General features: G+C 43.0%; 2 protein-coding genes across 3 annotated transcripts; one reads left to right on the forward strand and one right to left on the reverse strand.

The window, feature by feature from the left end:
* Window positions 1-1,090: 1,090 nt before the first annotated feature.
* On the reverse strand, window positions 1,091-14,619 carry EMC8 (ER membrane protein complex subunit 8). Of its 2 annotated transcripts, XM_079986557.1 has the most exons (6): window positions 14,563-14,619; window positions 14,049-14,123; window positions 6,474-6,550; window positions 5,656-5,725; window positions 4,408-4,502; window positions 1,091-3,011 (listed from the first exon to the last, which is right to left on the reverse strand). In XM_079986557.1, exons 1-6 carry the CDS (start codon window positions 14,602-14,604, stop codon window positions 2,852-2,854), a joined length of 519 nt encoding a protein of 172 aa, XP_079842683.1. In that variant the 5' UTR covers window positions 14,605-14,619; the 3' UTR covers window positions 1,091-2,851. The 2 variants fall into 2 exon arrangements, with proteins under 2 accessions (XP_079842683.1, XP_079842682.1); XM_079986556.1 differs by lacking the exons at window positions 14,049-14,123; window positions 14,563-14,619 and adding an exon at window positions 13,121-13,529.
* A 135-nt stretch (window positions 14,620-14,754) lies between these two features.
* Window positions 14,755-21,734, forward strand: COX4I1 (cytochrome c oxidase subunit 4I1). The gene is made up of 5 exons (XM_079986558.1): window positions 14,755-14,908; window positions 16,805-16,884; window positions 17,730-17,894; window positions 18,020-18,151; window positions 21,447-21,734. Exons 2-5 carry the CDS (start codon window positions 16,806-16,808, stop codon window positions 21,581-21,583), a joined length of 513 nt encoding a protein of 170 aa, XP_079842684.1. The 5' UTR covers window positions 14,755-14,908; window position 16,805; the 3' UTR covers window positions 21,584-21,734.
* The last annotated feature ends 664 nt before the right edge of the window (window positions 21,735-22,398 follow it).

The following is a 22,398-nucleotide window of genomic DNA, read 5'->3' on the forward strand; positions in this document are numbered from 1 at the left end:
TATTTCCTGCTGAGCAACTTTTGAGGGGTCATATAGCAGTGGTTGGCAGTGCCAGGGGCAAAAATGGGAAGAGCAATGAATGTAAATTTTACCTTAATAAATATTTAAGATCCCTTTCCACCTCCATCCCCCAGCTGGGAAAACCTTACACTGAAGACAGCATAATACCTTTTATATTGTTCAACTGTAGGCCTGCATTTTAATCATTGTTGTAAGCTGTTCTGAGCAATGCAAATGAAAGGGCAGGTTATAAATCTTTCAAATAAATAATAAGAATCCAGAAGTCAGATGATGCTTTTCTTTCAGAAGCCATTAGCAGAGCACGCAATGCTGCTTTCATGTGCCCAGGTGATTATAAAGCCCACATATCTGGGAAGGAAGCAGTGTAGCAAACTTTGGAAGCCAGTATTTCAGTGCACTTAGTGGGAACCCCTGCGAGCAGAAAATAAAGGTAATGCTAACAGGGTTTGAAAAGCAGAGAGAAGAGGCAACCTGCATTATGCCTTTGACTCTATTGGCCCATCACGCCTTCTGCTCTTTTCTGAGCAATCAACCTAAACATGAGTATCAGCAAAGCTGTTAGTTAAATGCAAGCCAAGCAATATCTCCATCTGTAGAATGTTTTCCAATTGACAATAAAATGCAAGTTGCCACTACAATAAAATCTCCTCTATGCACTGCACTCAACACACACTCATCATTTGGCATCATCAGAGGACTTCAGATCATTACACAAAGAGGGAGGGTGGGCCCAGACAACTGCATGCCAGGCCAAGGTTTAGGGCGAAATGAAGGCTGTTTCCTGAGAGCAGAAATTTTAAAAGTGGCAACCTCAGATAACGATGCATTCATATTCTGGGCTCTGTTCTGCCTTCTACCTTCCAAAGCAGTACAGTCTAGATTTCAGAACCAGGAGAATTCCTCCATGCTACAACAACTAGGTGTTAAATTTAGCTCTAGTAACAGTTGTCACATTGGGTGTGGGGAACCTGTAGCCCTTTGGTTGCTGTTAAGATTCCCATCAGCCCCAGTCTGAATAGCTACATCTGGACTACATACTCGAAATCACAAATCATTACAAAAGCCATACTTATTTCATTGGTTTTATTTTCAAGGTGATGGGGAGGGGGGAGGAGCAAGGAAATGCAGGTGGTCAGCTAAACATTTTTTTCTCCCAACATAAAACCTCAAACCATTTCTGCTTAAAATGTAGAATGTGTTATAAATAAAGGTTAAGCTAATACAGGGTCCGTAGGAATAGAAAAGACAAACAAAATACATGTAAAATAATGACAAGGAAGATGCCACACCCCTTCTCCATCACGAGGTAAATGTGGAGAGAAAAAGAAAAGAGAAAACCCTAAACTGACACATGTAAGCATTTTAAGACTCTTTTATGCTACAGTATTATATTACAAGCCTTTTCCGAATGGGCAAAAGTGGCTCAGTACTAAGTGTAACTGTTTGAAACTCACTTTATAAAGACTGTTTGCATGACATAAAGGACGTTAACAAACAGGAGTGCCTCCCATAAAAGACTTTCAGGCGTGTTCATGAGCAATTCCTAATCATTTAAACGCAACTTTGATTTGAGCTGCGTCCCATCATATTTGTGTGTTTATTTTATTTTTTAACTTCTGCAGTTCTTAAATACAACTATACCATCACAAAATGGCTGCAGTCAGATGCAATGACAAATTTCGGATTCACACATTCCCTTCCTCCATGGGAGGGGAGATTAAAACTTCTCTTGCAAGCTTACAATAAACCAGAGTTCACTGTTTCGTCTGATCCCTGGCAAACTATGATTTCTGCAAACCAGAATCCCCAGACAGGTCCAGACAAAATAGAAGCTATGGTTTTCTGCAAAACATGTAGGAGGAAGGGAGAAGGTGAAGAGGGAGTTCATGAGCCTGAGGCCAAAAGCTGTTGTGCTCATAACTATGTCTGAATGTAGTCAGTAAAATGAGGGGAACTGAAATTCATAGTTGTAATCTTGTTTATACCACATGGGTGTGCATTTGTACAGAAGTTACAAGGTTCTTCTAACCACAAGGTTAAGAGAAGCACTCCTGAAACAAACAACAAGAACAAAGAACAATCCTGCAACTCACTCTGCTTTTTTTTTTTTTTACCACTTCAAGACACAACGAGCCCTTGGAATGGGCAAACCACTCATGGTGAAAAACGACCAGGCTCATTACATTTGAGTCTGATAGGCAGAAAAATTGCAGCATTCTCAGAACGACAGAGAAACTTGGCAGCATCTGGTGGGTATATTGCTTGTCAAGCTATTGTTTTCTTCCTGTGCAGCATGTCATAGCAACAAGTACGGTGGCACACAACACCCAGCAGTTAGCACTTAGAACAACAGCTCTCAAACTGGCCACGTATTTTCACTTATAGTTATAGATTTGATTCTTTAAAAAATAAAACTAGCAATTAGCTCTCTGGAAGATATTTCATAAATCTTAAATCTTTTAAAAATTACTCTCTAAAGGTTATAAAAGGTTAGTCAAAACTTTTTAATATGAATAGCTTGGATAAGTGGATCTAGTTCCCGGCTGGAGAATTATAGCAACGTATTATGCCGAGGAGGAGAAGAGTCCACAGAGGAATCTGCAAACTACGGTTGGAACCTCAAGGATTCTCATTAAAAAGATTTGACTGCATAGTGACACATCCTTTTTCTCTCTCTCTCCCAAGTGATGTGTCTCACTCATTGGCTTTCCACATCACTTGAAGGAACCGTTTTAGTACTTTATTTACATTCAAAAAGTATTCATCTCCCCCTTTTGTTTCTTCTTCAGCACAGTGGAAATGCCAACAAATCAAGTCAATGGGAGATTCCCTAGCAGAGGTGCAGGACAGCTTTATTAATCTCTGGATTTGTCCAATCATTCCGGATGTCATCCAAATGATTATCAAAATCTACTAGTGTTTCATAGGACCGGCTGTCCAGAAGTGAGGCAGAGATCCTCTGGGCTTCTGACCAGTCTTCACAGTAATCACTAGGAAGCAAGAAAAAAGTAAAGAATTAATGGTCCTCAGGAGGAACCAACCAGCCTCCTAGTCCACTGGAGTGAAAGCAAAGGAAAAATCTATCAGCAATGCATAATGACAAGCAGAGGGTCAGCTACACTACGAACTAAAACAAAAACAAAAAAACACTTCAGTCAAAATGACTCACCCTGAGGAAACATGGGAGTTACAAGAGAGGCGCACCTGTTTGAAGTATCTGCTAGGCAGCCCTCACAGAGCTACAATTCACACAGAGACCTTCTTCAGATGCAGTGCTACATCTATGACTTAAGTGTTGCATCGATGAACTAACTCACCTCACTTCACTTCCCTCTCCCTTCTCTTCTTCCATCTCAGTCACAAGGAGATTCAAAGCTAATGCTTCTATTTTTAACTAGGCACAGTAGAGCATTATGTTCAAACCTTGACAAACGGTGGCCAGTCTTGGTAATGGTTTATTAAAAGAGGGCAACTTCAAACCGTTGTTATTAATCTGGCTTGTTTCAGTGAAAGCTTCTGATCGCCTCCTCCTGCTCCTCTTGGTGGCACCTTCTCCAGCCTGATGCTCCCCTGACATTTTGGATTATGACTCCCAACAGGCTACTGCCAGCATGGCTGTGTTGGCTGATGGGAGTTGGTAGTTCTATTATCTGGAGAGCACCAGGCTGGGGAAGGCTAGGCTGAACAAGAGCTTAGTGTTGCATCCTAACAAGGCCAGTGCCAGGGGCGTAGAGGCATGACCCTTAAACTGTTTCACATACCATGGACAGGCCCTGCACATTATTTGTTCATGTTAGAAAAGCTCTGGCGAGAGCAGAAAACCTTTCAAAAACTGACTGTGATTAGTTCCCAATGGATGCTACTCTGGTTGTTTCACATCTGAACCCTCCTTCCTCTCTTCCCCCAGCCCACCTCCATACCTAACAATTTCCTTTGGTAATATGTTTCATACACTATGTTGCTATTCTGAGTTTGTTGGCTTTACAGTTTGAAATATTATTCAGTTAGGCAGATCTGAAATTTTATTAGGTTAACACTGGATCTAGGTCATTAAAATGTTATTTATTTATCAAGTTGGTTTGGGGATAAGAGCAAAAAACTACTTCATTCAGCTGCCCAAATTCCCCAGATGTTTCAGAATAGAAGTCCCATCCGTCCCAGACAACCAGCACATGCTGAAGAAGGCTGAATTAATTCACTGTTTGGATTTGCTGTGTCCTTGTATTGATTGTACATTGTATATTTTTGCATTGACTGTTTCATACTCATAGCCAGCTGCTTATTTTGGAGGCATTCCAAACTTAGGCTTCGTTTCAAGGTAAAATATGCTAAATATAAAAATGTAAATGCTGCTTAGGAGCAAAGGTCTGTTCTATGAATACTCACAAGTGCGGGTCTTTGCATCTCCATTTGTTTTCGTGATGTTCGTACACGTGAACAGTCGGTTCTATGCACTCCATTGTAAATTTACTATTATCCACCTGATGCAGAACAGAGAGAAGGAACAGAAAGCTCAGTGGCAGAATGTCTGCTTTGCATGCAAAAGGTCCTAGGTTCAATCCCTGGCAGCTCCAAGCAGAACTGGGAAATGTTCCCCTGCCTGAATCCCTGAAGAACTACTGCCAGCCAGTGTAGGCCAGGTATGGGGAACACCTGTCCTCTCTACCTGGTTGTCAGGGCTCTCCCAAGTCCACACACACCCTGTTGAACACACCCAACAGTTTCCCTGCAGCTGTACACTGCAGGTATAAATCCCGTAGTGAAGGGGAAACAAACTTTCAAGGAAATAAGCATCATCATTATTAATTCAGTTTATTATTCAATTAATATGATCAGGATGGCAGCCAATAAAACAGTATTAAAACAATCCACACTAAAACAATAGCTGGTTGCTAGTTCTCAAATAGCCGGGGCCTCAGAAAGTGTCGCTAGCAGTGATCTCACTACAAAGACAGGTAGCTGTCGAGCAAGGGTGGGGAACCTTTTTCAGTTCAGGAGCCACATTCTCTTCCAAGCAATCTTCTGAGGGCCAACTGCCACTAGTAGGTGGGGCCAGAGGCCAAAATGGGGAAATTATTATGAATTTTACCTTTGCAGAATAGGCTACTTACTTCACTCTCAAGACACCTCTATCTAGTCTCCATCCAGGCAAGCAAAGCTCAAGGACATTTTCCAGCTAGGCAAAAACACTTGAGGAGGGTGCAGAGCAGGGCTGGTGAGGGGCATGTCTTGGAAGAGTCCCAAAGGCCAGAGAGAAAGACCATATCCCCTACGTAGTGGTTCCCAATCTCTTAGAGAGAAGCCAGTGATCAGAGTACCCAGGTCAGAAACAGTATAGGGCTTTGTCCACCATTACTTGTCTTCTTGTTTTACTTTAAATAAATGGAAGAAACTTGAGCAACTGAAGGATTTTCTGGAAAACAGTTCTGAAGCACACTGCTTTAGGGCGATGGTGCGACTTCATGGTAGTGAGGGAGGGTTGTATTACAAGACTTGCAAATAACTGAAGCACTTACATTTCAGAAAATGTAATCTAAGCAATTGATGTCATTAGCTATGGCCATGAAGTTTACACTAAATAAAGAAAAAAGGCAGCGGGGGGGGGGGGGGGGGCAGGGGAAGGATATTACGTACCATTATGAGGGCTGTGTCGTTGAAGCCTTCTGCAATCCTGGAGGCAACCTTTTCAGCAACCTGGTTTGGACTACAAAAAGCACACAAATTACTTACAATTCTGCTATTCTTCAAATCAATCATAATGAAATTGGAACACTTGAATGAAGAGATGATGATAAGATGTCCGATGATGCGCTCAAGAGGAAACGTTTTATATGGCCTAAAGCAAGAATCGGGAACCTCTGGCCCTACAGACGTTGTTGCACAACATCTCCCTTCATCCCAAAAAACACTCACCACACTGGCTGGGACTTACTGGACTAGGAGTCCAACGACATCTGGAGGGCAACAGTTTCCTTAACCCTGGTCTAAAGCTAAACCAGATTTGAAATAAACTGATGGTGGCTGGACAGTCCTCTATTCTGCTCACTCATGCTGGCCAACCTCCTGTTCTTGTAACAGAGACATGGGATATGGGCCTCATTGCACCAGGCATTAAGCAAAGCTCAAGAAATTAAAATAAGGCTTCTGCAACCAATCTGGTGCCTTCTGGATAATCTGGACTACAATTCCCACAGCATCAGGTCAGGGATAGCTGGCCTACACATTTAACTAAACCAATGGTAATAGCTTCCCCTTAAGGAGTCCTGGGAATTATTGTTTTGCAAGGCCACAAGCACAGCACTACAGGAAGAATTTGCTACTAGGTGTTTTGTTAGGGTTAGCCTCTGATTCGGTTCTCTTTCTTTCTTTCTCTCTCCAAGCCCCTCTCCCTTTATGTGGCTCATGTCCATTTTTGAATGGGTCGCAGTGGCAAGGTGGTTGCAGCAACATACCTGGCATCTTTCAGACGTTCATTAGCTTGATAGTACCCGGCTATTACATAGCTATTCTCTTTGCACCATGAATCAATCTGAAAGAGGACATAAATAAAAAACCTGTAAGCATTCAAAACTCAAAGCACTGGCTAACGTCACACAGACCGGAGGGCAGGGGGTGATAGCTAGTGAATTAGTGGATTGAAATAGCCACTTTATACCTATTAGCATGGGAAAACATGCCTCCCTTTTGAGAGCTGTTGCAAGGACAAAATGAAAACTTTTCGGCTGCCAGGCTACTAGGTAAAAAATCTATTTCTCAAATGAAACATTATTGCTGTTAATCATTTCATAAAAGACTTTAAATGTATGTTCTATACAACATATAACATGCTCTCCTACCCCGGTGAAACTGGCCACTATTATGTATATTTATGTTATTTATATTGATAGAATTTCTATAATGCCAAATCATAGAATACAATGGTGGCATTAAAACAGGAAGCATTTTTTTTTTTTAATGAAGGGGTTAAGGTGACTGGCTAATAAAATAAAATAAACAACTGCCAAGGCCTATTGGCATAAGTCTTCAAGAGACGCTTGAAACTCAAAAGTGACGATGCCTGAGGAATCTTTGCTGGAGTGTTCCACAGCACAGAATCAGCAACGCTAAATGCCTGACTTCTAGTTAACACGAGTCGGGCTTCTGTAATACAGGGAACATTTTATTTCCATTGTACAAAATATGATCTAGGTGGCCATGGACAATTTGCAGGGTAGGTGGGACAAATTCGGGACACCTGGATATCAGCCCAACCCTCTCATAAAGCTGTGGAAAGCCACCTCAATGAGCTGTTTCCAAGTTCTACTCAGAGGAGAAACACTGAAATTAAATATCCTAATTTAGTCATGCCCACTAATTTCAAAGGATCTATTGAGTAGAACTTAGAAAGATATAGAGGGTTTTATCAAACTATCAGTGCAATGGATGCAGGAGATCTGGGTTCAAAGCTATCACTTTGGTCCTGGATTTAATTGTGTTTTTCTGTAAGACATTCGCACAGTCTCAGCCTGCCATGGAGACAGTGATCTACTAGCGGCTGCTGAAAGTGGTCAAAGCAAACACCATGAAATGCTCTAACTGTAAGTGCTATATGCCTGCCATAGCAATTCCTTTCCTTTACAGATAAGTTGGGATTCCTGAAGCCCGACCTGGTTGACAGACACATGGAAAAGACAAGCCAGAGAAGGGCTTTTATGGAGAAGTAAAATATGACAGCAGAGGTATGCATAAGGAAGGGGAGAGACCATCTTGCCCTTCCTCTGGTCACTTCATTAAGCATGAAAGTGAAGGGGCAGAATGAGTGGAGAGGGGTCTTAGGATGTGTGTAGAAACTTCATGGGGGCGGGGGGAGAGGACAGATGGCACAAGTCAGAGTGGAGGGAACTCCTTGTTCTTTTGTCCCCTACTCGCTGTGCAGAATGAAGGGCTGGTGGACTCTGGACTTGCTAGTACTCTCATGGAAGGAGAAGGGGCGAGAAAACTGGTCACCAGCCCCACTCTAAAAGACCCACATTTAAACTGCCCAGCAACCAGGGCTGTGGGCTTTAGCAGGAAGAGCAACATGATCCTCGATTGGTGATAAGGTGCAGATTCTATTGTGTCTACTCTGCACCTCCACCCCTGCTGCAACAGTCACTTTAATTAGTGAAGATATTTGCATAATATCATTTTATCCTAATGTATCATCTGATCTGCCACAAAGCTTTGTTAAAATACCCAGTGAGAATTAAAGGGGCAAATTCATCTTGGGTGTTATGAGGCAGGATTTAAAGTGCTGCATTTATCCATATCAGATTTTGGCCCAGTTTCAGTGGCTTTTGAATACATCCCCATATTTGCTACTCACAATAAATGTAACTGATTAAGATAATCCAGTGATTTTGGGAGGTGGAAAAACGAGCTAGCAATTGTGCTTTTTGCTGTCAACTACTATCTTAAAAAAATGGGGGGAGGGGGAATTAAGTGGATTGCAGAACATTTTGGATGCTGAATTCCAGCTTCCTGCAAAACACATCAATCTCATGGTTAGCAGAATAATTACAGCCCTGAATTAAACTGTCTAAAAGCAGAACGAAGCCACACAAATAATCTCTTCTAAAAGAATGACATGGATTTATGTGTTTCATTAAATTGTCATTTGCTGGCATTGTTGTAGTTAAAGAGGCAACTGCTGAAGTAATCATAACCCCCATTTCAAGGGTTTATAGATGCCATTTTAATTGCCAGCAAGTTGAGATCTTTTAACTAAAAACTAAACACCCGGATAAAACATTCTTGCTCACAGCAAACATTAAGAAGCTGATCTGAAATTTTCCTTTTGCTATTCAATAGGAGGCTCAGTTTCTATTCAATTTTAGGGGAGCAACAGAGAGAGACAGCTCTGCTCTGGCTTGTTTGCAACAGGTTTTTTTAAGTAACACTTTATTGGGTTTTATAAACAAGGATCATATGAAAAACAAATTATACAAATAAATGGACCAAGTCTTCTCATGTCATTTGTACATCACAAAAATAGCATAATAAATTTGCAGGAATATCTACAACACATGCTTCATTATTAGTGGTCAATTTTTTAAGTTTTTGGGTTTGTGAATTGATTTAAACAAAAACAAAGGGGAAATAGGATAGAACAGAGTTAACAGATAACATTCAACATCGCACAGCTAAACGCCTAATCAGGAGCCCTTTTGGTTGTGCTTAGATTAAGTATGAGTAATAGTCATTTTTCCTCTTATGTTACCAATGAAACAATATAGTGTTGTATATTAATGAGTGTGGGAGCACAGTTCAAAGTGAAAATAAAAAATTGTTTACATTTTAATTTTGGTCAACCAAATTGAGCCAAATGCTCAATATTGGCAATGTGTACACATCACCAAGCACGTGTACCTGCCTTAAAACAAGCACTGCCCTACCAGGCGATAAGGTTTCCTCATGACAGCTCAGTAGATGTGCTTTGCAGATGGCCAGGCACCGTTGGGAAGTAGTTCTCAAATTGCTCCTTGCAATTCCCAAGAGTTAACTGTCTCATTTGCCACAAGTGCATTTAGTCATTTGTGGCCTTAACGCAAATGCACAGGCAGCTTTCGCTGGGTTCTGTGCATGGCAGCCAGAGGCAATATTTACTCCCAACAAATGGACAACTACCAACAAGCTTGGCTTAGTGACCCTTGGTTGGGCAGAGGAATCAATTTTACCCTATTCCCGTGGCATATCTGCTTGGCTCACATGGTTAATTCATCCTTTGTTGATTGCTTCATTGTGGCTTTAACTGTGTAAGCCTATCATTATGCATGGGGTGGTGGGAGGACTGGTATGTGGATCACCTTCCCTTAAAACAAGGCCTCGTGTGGTTTTTTGAGTTCTCTATTACTACTCTGCAACTCCTTAAGTATTCTTGTACCTTGACAATAACCTTAAAAGGACAGGATGTGAGCAAAGACTCTTCCTTGGACAGAATAAATATTTCACTGGGAACTTCTGCTTTCTACACTTTCTCTCAATACTGTATCTCCTTCATGCACCTGCTTGGTTGCTCTTATCCTTTAGACTTCAATCTTTCTAGTGATGGACTCAGCACTGCACTTTGTGGCTTTTGGCTGGACATATAACCAGGACTGCTGGACCCAAGTTGATATACACATTTCATCTTCTGGTGTTTCTACTATCAATCAGCAAATAGGCTATTAAATCTGAATGCCACTTACAAAACCACAAGGCAGCACAATAAAAAGTTACGCAAATATGGATAAGCACCTTGGCTTTCTAAGACATCTTGCACTATCCTTGATTACGTTTGTCAAAGATGCCACAAACAATATTTGCATGCCACATTGATTTGCTAATTGATTAAAGTTTGACAAATCCCAACTCAGCTTAAAATGCACAAATACAATTTCTTCATAATTAGATTGTTTGAGGACTTGCAGCATTTCATGAATTCTGCAATTATTTCAATTTCCCATTAGAGCTACAAGCTGTTTTTGCAAAGATTTCCATTTGGTAAAAGTCAGAGCTGCCATAATGCTCTGTATACCAAAGTGACTCACTGCCCTTAAAATTCAATGTCCATGGTGCTCTTCATTCACCTTTGTACTCAGCAACACAACTTATTCCATTGCTGCCCAGCATCCTCTAGATGCTTTTGGTTTAAGTACTCTGATATCAGAGGGGCTGTGAACACACTGGTTATTATCTGAAGAGATATCACAGGCTATGCACTGTCCAGCGGCCAAAATGTTTATTGTTTTCAATAATTTATAGTGATTTATAGTGCACCCATCAACAGATTCCCAGGGTGAATTACAAAAAAGTTTTTTAAAACCACAACAAAAAATTAAAACAGGAACATTAAAACATCATGTTAAAAAGCAGTAAAAAAAAATATCAGCCAGCAAAACTAAAATGAACAGCAAGCACTGCAAAAACAATATGAAGAGCGCCCTTCCCAGACATAGCACCCTTCAGATGTTTTGACTACAACTTTCATGAGCCCCAGTCAGCACAGCCATGCTGCCAGGGGTTGATGTAAGCTACAGTAAACAAATATCTGGAGGCCACCAAGTTGATAAAGACTAAAGATGAAAAAGCTGGGGGAAATGAAAAGATATTTGGTGTCAAAATGTCATAAAGGTGGATGCCATGTTAGCATTCCAAAGTTGGGTTCCCATCACTGTGTAGGTCCTTTGTCTTATAGCCACCCACTGCCCTTAGATGGTGGGAGCTCAAAAACAAAAGCCTCCTTTGAAGATCTTAGTATACTGTATAGGCAGACACATGTTGAGACAATAGGTCTTTCAAGGTATTGTGGTGTGATGCTGTGAAATATTTAACATAAGGACCTTTGTACATTTAGCAGTTGTGTTGCCAAGGACCGTTGAGCAGGTGAAGCTTTTCAACCCCCCTGCAGTCCTGTAACTGCTGAAAGTTCAACTTCTACAAACCAATGAAAAAAGTATAGAGGTGCTAGAGCATAATCTAGCACCTCTATAGAGCATAATCTCCTCTGTGCTAGATAATGGGAAGGGCTGTTTGTCCTCTGCATGCATGTGATATCCAAAGGTATGCTGCCTGATCATCTGTGAATTTGTGTAGAAGGCAGCCTTCCCCATCCTGGTGTCCTCCAGATGTTTAGAAATACAGCTCCCACAACCCCCAAATTCTGACCAACTAGAGTTCGAGGGAGTTATACAAAAATCTGGAGGACAGTTAGGGGATGTTATTATAACAGTTCATCTAGCACTGCACCCTCAATTTCTCATAGTGGGTGGGTGGATGTTTAAGGACAGCCCAAAAGAAGCTCCCCAGCAGCTGTCTTTCTAAGGCATCCTGCCTCTTCACGGGAAGGTTATATATAGGCCAGCATCCTGTTTCCAACATTGGCCAGCCATAGGTTTTTTGAGGTACAGAGGTAGCAGTTGCCTTTCTCATCTGTCCCATTATGTGGCACGTTGAGCTATATTGCCTACAGACAGGGAGGCCCCATTTAGTTCTTATAGTCAACAGCATTCAATGGACATATCTGCCATGAGTTAAGGCAACAGACCCCCTGCTTTGCTGTTTGCTCCCTCCCCACAATCTTATATTTAGAAGTATATTACCTGAGCAGTTAAGAAAGGCCGTAAATCAACTGCATCACATATAGAAGCAAGGCCCCAGGCTTAATTCCTGGTGTTCCCAGCCAGACAATGTCAACAGTACTGAGGTAGAGAAACCAATGGAGTGACACAGTACAACTGACAACTTCTATGTTAACCCTTCATTCAGACCCATGAGAACTAGAACCTTACTTTTAGTGGAAAGGCTGCAGAAGACCCCATGATTTACATGCAGAAAGTCCCAGGTTCAATCCCTGGAGTCTCCAGGTAAGGCTAGGAATGTCCCCTGCCAGAGAGGTAATACTGAGCTAGATGAAGTGAGGATTTGATGTTCACTATAAGGCATAGAAGCTCTATTCACCCACAGGGAAGCCTTCCCAAAAAGCAGCAAACAAGTTAAGGACCAGTTTCCCATTGAGGACGAAAGAAACACAAGAAGCTGCTTTATATGGAGTCTTAGTACTGTCTACACCAACTGGCAGTAGGTTCCCCAGGGTTTCAGTGGCAGGAGTGTATGCTTTCCCAGCCCCTACCTGGAGATGGTGCTGCAGACTGGACCAGAAACCTCCTGCATGTAAAGCAGATGCGCTACCATGGAGTTAAGACGCTTCCCCTAAAAGTAATATAAGACACTAGTCCTCATGGTTGTTTAAAGGAGAATATGGGAAGCGGCCTTACCTTATGTCAGGCCACTGCCCCATTTAGCTCAGGGCTTACTGACTGGCAGTGGCTAAGGTTTTAGACGGGGAGGAGTCTTTCCCAGCCCCTACCTGGGAAACTGAACCAAGAACTTTCTCCATGGAGAGCAGGTGCTCGACCACGGGGGTTAGGGTCCTTCCCCTAAAATCAAAGCAAGATACTAGTCCTCGTGGTTCTGAATGATGACAATATGAGGCATTTATACCGCGTGAGACCCATTGGTTCATCTGTCTAGCTCAATTTACTGTCGACGCCGGCTTTCTGCCCCCCACCCCCCCGCTTGGCGGCCCCCCCGGCCCACCCACCAGCGTGAGCGCCACCTCCAGCATGGGCGCCAGGGCGAGGCTGCCATGGAAGAGCGGGATGCAGTCCACGAAGAGCGCGTGCGCCGGCAGGTGAGGCCCCGTCGGCTCCCTCTCCCGGCCTCGCTGCTGCTGGTGGTGCTGCGGCTGCTTCTCGGCCACCAAGAGCCCGTTGACGGCGCAGTGCGGGTACTTGGCGCCGTGGAGCACCATCTTGCAGTAGGCCTGCGTGCTCAGCTTCATCTTGGCCGGGGCCCCGCCTCAGTCAGCACAGCCGTCGCCGCTGCTGTTTCCTCCTCCTCATGGGGCCCCGCTCGGCAGGGGCAGCTCCGGCCTCCCTCACGACCACCGCCGCTGCCCGCTTCCGGCTCCACGGGCCCGCCGCCAAGCACCGGCCGTAAAGCTGGGAACGGGGAGGAGGAGGAGCGGCGCAAAAGTGTCGCGAAAGGAGCCTCTCCAAGTCCCATAGCTGAAGTACAGAGGAAGGGTGGCGAAGGCCCTTCTAGCCTCATATCTATGGTCTTCTCTAGTTCCGCCTTCTTTAACTCCCGTCATACCCCGCGGCGAAAAAGCCAACCTAAAGTGGTTCTTTTTTTTGAACGCATAGAGTTACTGGTCCATTGTCTACAAATAAGGTTGCTCGGTTATTTTTGACGGCCCCCTCCCGTTTTTCCCCTGTCTTATGTGGGATTAAACAGGCAAGAGATTCCGAGGAGGAAACAGAGGAGGAAAACTCTTTGTCTTTTTTTGGGTGGCATCTAAAAAGCTAACACATTTTATTATGGCATAAACGTGCATCTGATACGGTGGGCTCTAGTCCACGAAAGTTTATGGCACAATTTCTACTAATCTTAAGATGCTACAACACGTTTTGCACTCCCTCTTTTCTTTTGCTGCAATAGACTTGGGTTGCAATCCTAACGCCACTTACCTGGGAGTAAGATCCACAGAATTCAAGGAGACTTGCTTCTGAGTAGACATTGTTAAGGATTGCTCTGTTACTCCTCTGGAAAGTGGAGAAAATAAAGGACTTTAGCGTAGCTACATTACTATTAGGCGGGATATCTCTCCCTCCCCGTAGAAGCAAAGAGAGCAGTTAACATTGCATCTGATTGAGGTCTTATTTATTGTGAACTGCACTTTGGAAACTTACTCTCCCTGCCCCTCCTAAACAGAAAAAAGGAAGAGTGACACACACAATTGTCTGAAAAACCACCTTCTAAGTTGCTTTTGAATCTCTTTTTTGCCTTTCCTTCTTCCAATAAAAAAACTTTTGGAGTTTTTGGTAGAGAGCATTGCTACCCAATCACAGGTAAACAACAGTTCTATATTTCTCTGTACTTTTTCTATAGTAGACTTCACCAGCCCTACACGTTTTGGACCACTAGTAGTTTACGGCAGAAAAGACGAAGGAGCGACTTTTAGAGGTGTCTAAGGTTGTTCACGATGCGAAGTAAGTGGATAGAGAGAAGATTCTCTCTTTTCATTCTGGAAGGTCAATTCAATGAAGCTGGATGTTCTTGATGTTAACGCGGAAATCACCCCATGGGGTAAACGATACCTGATTACTTTACATTTTCCTATATCTATCTATGTCTTTCGTCGTATCCCGTCATGCTTCGCGGCGGAAGGCTTTAGGCACCGCCTGAGAGGAGGGACTTCCGCCCTCTTCGCTGCTTGGTCCGTCGCTATCCCATGCTGCCTTGCGTTTCCGCTTCTCTCTCCTTCCCTCTTCCGTCCTCATTCTGCGGGGTTTAGAGGACACGAGCTGCCTCGGGTTTGTGGTGGCAGGTGAGGGAGGGGCTCCGCTTCCACGGAGAAGAGTGAGGGGGAGGGCCTGTGGGGGGAGTGGGGAGTTGCGGGGAGGAGGGGGAGAAGGAAGGCATCCTGCTTAATTGGGGTTTCCCGGTTGATTGGGGTATCCTGATTGGGGTTGGTGATGGAGAACGGAAAAGATGCTGGTAGTTGCTGGGAGAGACGAGGGGGCAGGCAGGCAGGTACATGTCTCCCTTTGCACGCTTACCTGGGAGTAAGCCCCATTTCACTCATTGGGGTTTAATGGACCAACCCTTATTCAGAGATAAGCCCCACTGATCTGACTGGGGTTTGCTCCCTGGTAAACACTCAGAAGCATTTTAGCTCCGCCTCATGCATAGGATGCAGGAAAGTAAAAGTGCCATTGTTTACACCTGTAAGGCCCAGCCTTATGCATATGTCTAAATCCTGCATTGTGGAGCCTTTTTTGAGGAAGTACATAATTAATGCTGAAAGCCTCTCTGTCCACTAGCCTGTTGAGTACAGTGGGGCTTACATCTGAGTATATATGTTCAGGGTTGAACAGGAGTGGGGTGCTTGTGGCCAGCTAGATGCTGCTAAACTGCAACTCCTGTTATCCCCGACTACTGGTCATGCAAGCTGGAGCAGATGGAGTTGTCCTCCCATAACAACTGGAGGGCTGCATGTTCCCTACCCCTACTCTGGAAAGTAACAAAATGTTGTTACAAATATTTTGGGTTCCTTCCTTTTGGGAAGTTGGGTTGTCAACTCAGGAGATATCCCATAACCTGTTAATAACAGCAATTAACAAGTGGTAATGCTTCTCTATGGCATGAAAAGTTTTATTACTATTATTTAATGTATTTATATCCTGCCTTTCTCCCAAATTGGGACTCAAGGCTGCTCACTACATATTGAAAACATCCTTATAAAATACAAAGGAACAAAAACAAACTAGTTAAAAACAATAGTTAACAAACAAATACAACAAATTTAAAATAGCATTGAAATAATAATTGCCCTTGTAGCAACCAAAAGGTCAACATTGTCTGCACCTAGTTTTCAATGACCTGTCTGAATAGGAAGGTATTAGCCTGCTGGAAGAATGATACCAAGGAAGGAGCCAATCTATCTTCTGTTGGGGGAGAATTCCACAATATGGGAGCAACCACAGAAAATTCTCTCTTGTATCACCACCTCCATGCTTCTGATATTGACGATACCAAGATCATTATGATTTATTTCTTAGGTGAATTGGAACAGAGTTGCATTTTCCCTCCAGGCTACTTGACAACCTGTTGGGAAGACACACTGGGCTGCAGTCCTATGCTTGTTTATCCATTAAATGTGTGGGATGCTTATTGCCCTTCTTGCAATGCGTATATGCAATTGCTGCAAATATATTGAAAGCAGAGCATAGAAAATCCCAGGTATCTGTTGTCCCAGATTGTTTTAAAAAGGAGGATGCTGTGCAGAAGCTTACATTCAGTTTTAACTCTGTAGCTGCAACTACCCTTCCCGTGATTTTTTTGTTGTCACCTGTGGGTGGAAGATTTTCCCTTCCAGCTCTTTGTTTGTGAGAGGTTGATTAGTTGAATGCAGAAACTGTTGATAGTCCTTGGGAGAGGAGTTGGGAGTCTGTTGCTTGTTGATGCCTTCTATCTTATGCCCTTAAAACCTAAGTCTGCATCTTCTCCAAATGTTACTCAGTAGGCTACATTTTGGTTTGCTGGATGGTCATTAGAGTTTTGAGATTCCAACACTGTATTTTGCAAGAAAGACAATGCTGCAAGAAATGACATGTGGACAGTGTTTTGCAAGAAACTGCCAATGGTACTTGTAACACAGAAGGAAAATTGCTTTTTCTGGATTCAGTCTGATATATAACATTGTACCTTTTTTCTCTTTCAGGATGTTGGCTTCTCGGACATTTAGTCTTCTTGGCAAGCGGGCCATTTCCACTTCAGTCTGTGTGAGAGCCCATGGGCATGGTAAAATGATGGCTTATTATTACATTTTTACCTTACCTCTCTTTGAAAGAGCTTAAGGTGATATACAGCGGTCTTCCCCTTCCCTGTTTTATCTTTACAAGAATCCTGTGACATAGGCTGAGAGAGCATGACTGGCCCAAGACTATCCAGTGGGCTGTCATGGCTGTGTGGGAATATAAGCCTGGGTCTCCCTGATCCTAATCCAACACTCTTAACCACTACCTCACCCTGGATCTCATCTTAACTTAATTATCCTAAAACTGTTCACATAGGTTTAGTACATTTCAGCATATACCGTGATAGTTCATCACAACAGCTCCTTTAAAATAGATTAGAGTGACAAATAGTGACTTTCCCATACAAGTGAAAAAAGCTGAATGGCTTTAAATCTGCCACATACCCTATTACAGCATTGTGTCATTATGATGGAATAGATGGGGGGCAGGGAACCTGTGGCCCTCCACATCGTCTGTTCCATGAATGAGGGACCTGTGATCTTGATAGGAGATAGAACCCAACAACCCCAGCATGGCCAATGGTCAGGGATTATGAGAGTTGTAGTCCAGTAACACCTGGAGGCCACAGGTTCCCTGCCCCCCATCTATTCCATCATAATGACACAATGCTTCCAGAACTAACTTATTTTTCTTGTGGGTCCTCTTGTGTGAAGGACCAGCATGTCTTTAAAGCCTCTGCCTTTCTTAAGAGAAATTAAAAGATGAAACTGCCCAGTTCAAATTTTAGTGTGTGCCCTTCTGCTCTGGTACTTTTGTTTGGTTTATGCTATTCCAAGCTTCCTGGGATTGTATCTGTGTGAGATTTCTCTTATTTTCCCTGCCAAACAGGTATTGCAAAAACGGAAGATTTCAGCCTGCCAGCTTACGCCGATCGTCGGGATGTTCCATTGCCTGAAGTTCAGTTTACAAAAAGTCTCTCTTCGGAGCAGAAGGCCCTGAAGGAGAAAGAGAAGGCATCATGGACTGCCCTTTCTTCTGCTGAGAAGGTTGCATGTAAGTATTTATGGTTATGGTGGGCTCTGTTGGAACAGGAGAAAGCAGGGTGGCAGGCAAAGGTGGCTTGGCTGACTTTAAGCTTCAGCATCTCAATTGCACCCTCTCTTCTCCCCACCTTTCAGTGTACCGCATCAAGTTCAATGAGACCTTTGCTGAAATGAACAAGGGGTCATCTGAATGGAAGACTATTCTTGGTGGGACACTCTTCTTTATAGGCCTCACTGCTTTTGTTGTCATTTGGCAAAGGATGTATGGTAAGTAGTTGGCATTTAAGGAGCATCTTAACCATTAAGATAGCAAGGTGTCTCAAGTGAGAAGTGCATGTCTTATCATCCCAAGAGTAAGGAGAGAGGTGTGTGTGCATGTGCACTGAGTAATATAGAAGAACTAAGCAGTTACACTTGCAGGTGTATTTGTGCCAACATATGGCTCTTTTAAGTCATTGAAGAGCATCATTGCTATGCTCTGGCAATTTAAAGTACCTAAATCCATGTATTCTCTTGGGAAGCTGCTTTGGCAATTCAGAGCTGTCTTTTTTTATAATATGATGGCTGTACTTGAGGCAGCTTAATAGCCAACACAACAGCGTATGGGGCTATTCACTCTTTTTCATGCCACAGGTTCTTGGCTTTGGATCTATAGCAGGATATGGGAGGCCCTGGGCAGAAAAACACATAGTGTTCATCTTTGTCATAATAGGGACAGGCAAATCTCAGGTGTCTGTCTATCTTCAGGTAGATAGACATCTCCCCATCTCCCATAAGCTTATAGGGGCAAGAGTGCCCCAGATGGCTTATTTTCCAGTCTTCCTTTTAAAAGATGGGGTGTGTATAACTTCACAAAAGTCGTTAGCTTAGCTGCTCGCATTTCAGCTACATAAATTATTGCCATCTCAAGCAACAATAGATTGAAACATTTGTTAAGCTTTCTAGCCTTAATTACTTGGAGACAATCTGATTTGCCATTAAGAGTTAGACACCTGACTGCTCAGAAAAAAAGATTTGATCAAATAATAGTCAGGTATTACATAGCACAAATTTTTAGAACAGCAAAATATTTAAACATCAAGCCAAATGATAATATAATTACAAGGTGTTTTTTTGGTAGTATCTTAAACAGTGAAACTGACTCTAAAACAAATACAGTGGTATCTTGGTTTAAGAACAGCCTAGTTTATGAACAACTTGGATTAAGAATGCTACAAACCCGGAAGTAGGTGTTTTGGTTTGTGAACTTTGCCTTGGAAGCAGAACATGTTCCATTTCCGGTTGAGTGTGTTCTATTTGTAAATTGAGTCCTGCGCTGCTATGGGAAAGCACGTCTTGGTTTAAGAACGCTTTGGTTTGAGAACGGACTTCTGGAATGGATTAAGCTCATAAATCAAGGTACCACTGTAAATGAATTAGAGTAACTACTTAGTACTGTGCACAATTCATTAACATTTCTGTAGGTTTTCATCCTTTTTACACCCAGGGCTAGCCTACAGTTTCCTTCCTTTGGGAGGAAGGATGGAATATAAAATAACATTAAATTAGTGATTAAGTAAAAGTCGGTTTTTAGAAGGCAGGCATGGTACTGCATCAGACTAATTCTCCAAGTAGGATTACCTTCAACTGTTTTTTGCTTCAATCTGTGTTGTCAAAATAATCAGTACGCTCCTGGCTAAGGCAGGGCAAAGGAGCAAGCTGCATTTGCTCCTGCCATTCTGACAAAGTTTGCCCTAATCAGATTTTAAGAACTTAAAACTGCCGCCCACATAATCATATTATTGGTTTCATGGGATATTTGTCCACAGTCGTTTGACAGGTGTGTCAGTGATTGAATTTACAGAAAGTAATTCCCTTCTGTTTATTGTGTGCGGTCCTCACTAGCTGCTACTGGGGCCAGCCCTATCAATGGCCAAAGAGGTAACTTCCTCAGGCAGCAGATACTGAGGGGGGCAGTAATGGTATCTCTCTGCCTGTTGCTTCTGGATCCACCAGCCACTGCCTCTGTTGGAGGAGAGAGCCATGAGTGCCACACAACCTGTCCCGTGCCTTTTAAGCCAGGTTGCTTCCCTGAGGTGTGGAGGACACTGCTCCATTGCCAGTGTTGGAAGTAAGATTCAGTGGCTAATCTAGTTAGCTTTGGTACTTGGGATGGGTGTGAGTGAGCGGGCGCCATATGGTCAGTGGAAGCAGGACCCTTAGGGTGAATGGGGCACAGCCCAACCAACTTTAGTTTGCCTGCTTTCTTAGAACCAGTCGAGGGGTGGCCTACCTGTCATTAGCTCTGGCTCCACCTACTGTTGGTTCCAATAGGCAGCAGCCTCCACCACATCTTGCCCTTTGCTTTGGGCAGCAAAAGGCCTTGGGTGGACCTCAGCTGCTATGCAGTAAATTCAGTGTGAACTGGGAACAAATATCTGTTAACATAAAACTAGATTTGACTATTCTCCACCAGGGCCAGGACTTTTTCAGTGACGGCTCCGACCTGGTGGAATGCTCTGTCCCATGAGACTAGGGCCTGCAGGACGATCTCCTGCAGGGCCTGTAAGACAGAGCTATCCTCCTGGCCTTCAGTCTGAATTAGCCTGATCCTCTATTCCCTTTCCCCTTTCCTTTTCTATGAAGAAACCCTTATGGGACCCCACATTTAAGCTCTTCCTTGGTCTCCTTGCTGGCCCTAGTAGGACCAACTTAGTCAGTTAGCCCTGGTGATCATTTGATGTCTACTGACTGGGGTTTCCACCCCCCCGCCATGACCCCTAAATTTTAGAATTTTATTGACATTGATGCTGCATTTATGTTGTATTTTATGCTGTTTTAATACATTTTAATCAGTGTTTTATATTTGCTGTTAGCTGCCCTGAGCCCGGTTTTTAAACCAGGAAGGGCGGGGAATAAATAAAAAAATATTATTATTTATTATGTGGCCAAAAGATGTTTGTCAGAGGTTTTCATGTTTTAGTTCTGAAGGCAGAGCAGAGGTGGCTTTCAAATGTACCTGGGCCAGATAATGCTGAGAGAGCATTGAGCTTTTGACTCGCACAGAGCGTTGTGTCTCTGTTCAGAGGTCTTAAGTCAGATGGCGGTAGTTGGATGCTAAAATATAAAGTCTCTAAATGACTTGCAGTCATCAGATGTGCAGATACTTTTTATTTACGAATCTCCTTTCACATAAGCCACAAAACAATATACAAACGTACAATAAAAACAACTAAAGTAGTTTGCAAAACAGTACCAAAAAAAAGGCGCAGGGAGACTTAAAAACATCCTGCTGGAAAAAGCTTGTTGAAACAAAAAATTATTCAGTTGTTTGCAGAAAATACAAATGGAGGGTGCCTGTCGTATCTCTACTAGGATGCTGTTCCACAAAACAGTGACAGATGCACTTGAAACCCCTGCTCTGAGTTAACTGTGGAGTGGGCTTTCATCTCTGCATCCTTTTGGGAAGCAAATAAGTTCTATTGTTTCTAGACTTGGGGAAAGCTTGGATGGAATGTACTTCTTACTGTTGACAAATTGGGAGATGTCATGAGCTTATTGTAATTTGCTTTTCAATTTACAGTTTTTGGGCCAATCCCTCACACTTTCACAGATGAGTGGAAGGCCATGCAGACCAAAAGAATGTTAGATATGAGAGTGAACCCAATTGACGGCTTCTCGAACAAGTGGGACTACGAAAAGAATGAATGGAAAAAATAAATGCACTCCAGGGATCGCCACTCCTGTTCTGGCTTGAAATGTTGAAACCATTCCTTCATCTCCATGTGACCTCGCTGCTTCTGTGTATGGGGAAGAAAATACCCCTCTATTGAAAGAGAAACCTTTAATAAATGTTTGGTTTGCTTGACAAGTTTATTCTGCTTTGTTCTAGGGTCCAAGGAAGTATAAATTGTCTCTCTTGCTATATTTGTAGATGTAAAATCTACACAGCAAGATTAAAAGTTGAAGAAAAAAAAAGGACTTTGTGACCATCTCTTGGAGATAATCTTTTTAGAAAATATCTCTGGGGGATTCTGGCTGCTGAAATACCAAATGCATCTTATGTGATCCAGCAACTCTGGAAGCATCTAGTGTGCTGATGCATTTTTAATAAGCACTTAGTGCTTGGAGTTGTCAAACCATGGCAGCAGAAATGGCCTGGCAAAAAACCGATTCTGTGTTCTTTTGAGTGTATGCTGAAAGGCAGGACCGCTGCATGACACGTCAACATGCACTGTGCCACAGATTGTAATCAGCAGGGAAACCACACCTCTCATTCTGCATAAAACTTGAGAGTGTGCAGAACATAATGTAGGCAATAAATCTGCCTTCAACGATGCCTATAGGTTTGGATGCTGCTGCCCTGAATTAGCTCAAGTTCTGCACCAAGTGCTCAGCAGCTTCTGCTACTGCAATGCAGCAAAGCTGTTGCCTGAGGGCTGACCTTCTGGAAGCCTTCCCAAAGGTTGGCACCACTTTGCCTTTGGCTTCCCACAGGGTATGTGTGTGGCTGAGCTGGCAAAGGGAGCTGCTTG

The sequence above is a fragment of the Podarcis cretensis genome (assembly GCF_951804945.1).
Source record: "Podarcis cretensis genome assembly, chromosome: 8".
In the NCBI taxonomy this organism is placed as follows: domain Eukaryota; kingdom Metazoa; phylum Chordata; class Lepidosauria; order Squamata; family Lacertidae; genus Podarcis; species Podarcis cretensis.

Excerpts from the sequence above, each read along its gene's own strand:
- EMC8 (XM_079986556.1), bottom strand. The coding sequence starts at position 13,360 with ATGAAGCTGAGCACGCAGGCCTACTGCAAGATGGTGCTCCACGGCGCC. Across the intron at positions 6,551-13,120 it reads TGGAGGTGGCGCTCACGCTG|ATTGATTCATGGTGCAAAGA; the intron begins GTGGGTGGGCCG and ends GTCCTCTTTCAG. Across the intron at positions 5,726-6,473 it reads GAACGTCTGAAAGATGCCAG|TCCAAACCAGGTTGCTGAAA; the intron begins GTATGTTGCTGC and ends TGCTTTTTGTAG.
- COX4I1 (XM_079986558.1), top strand. The coding sequence starts at position 16,806 with ATGTTGGCTTCTCGGACATTTAGTCTTCTTGGCAAGCGGGCCATTTCC. Across the intron at positions 16,885-17,729 it reads TGTGAGAGCCCATGGGCATG|GTATTGCAAAAACGGAAGAT; the intron begins GTAAAATGATGG and ends CCTGCCAAACAG. Across the intron at positions 17,895-18,019 it reads TTCTGCTGAGAAGGTTGCAT|TGTACCGCATCAAGTTCAAT; the intron begins GTAAGTATTTAT and ends CCCACCTTTCAG.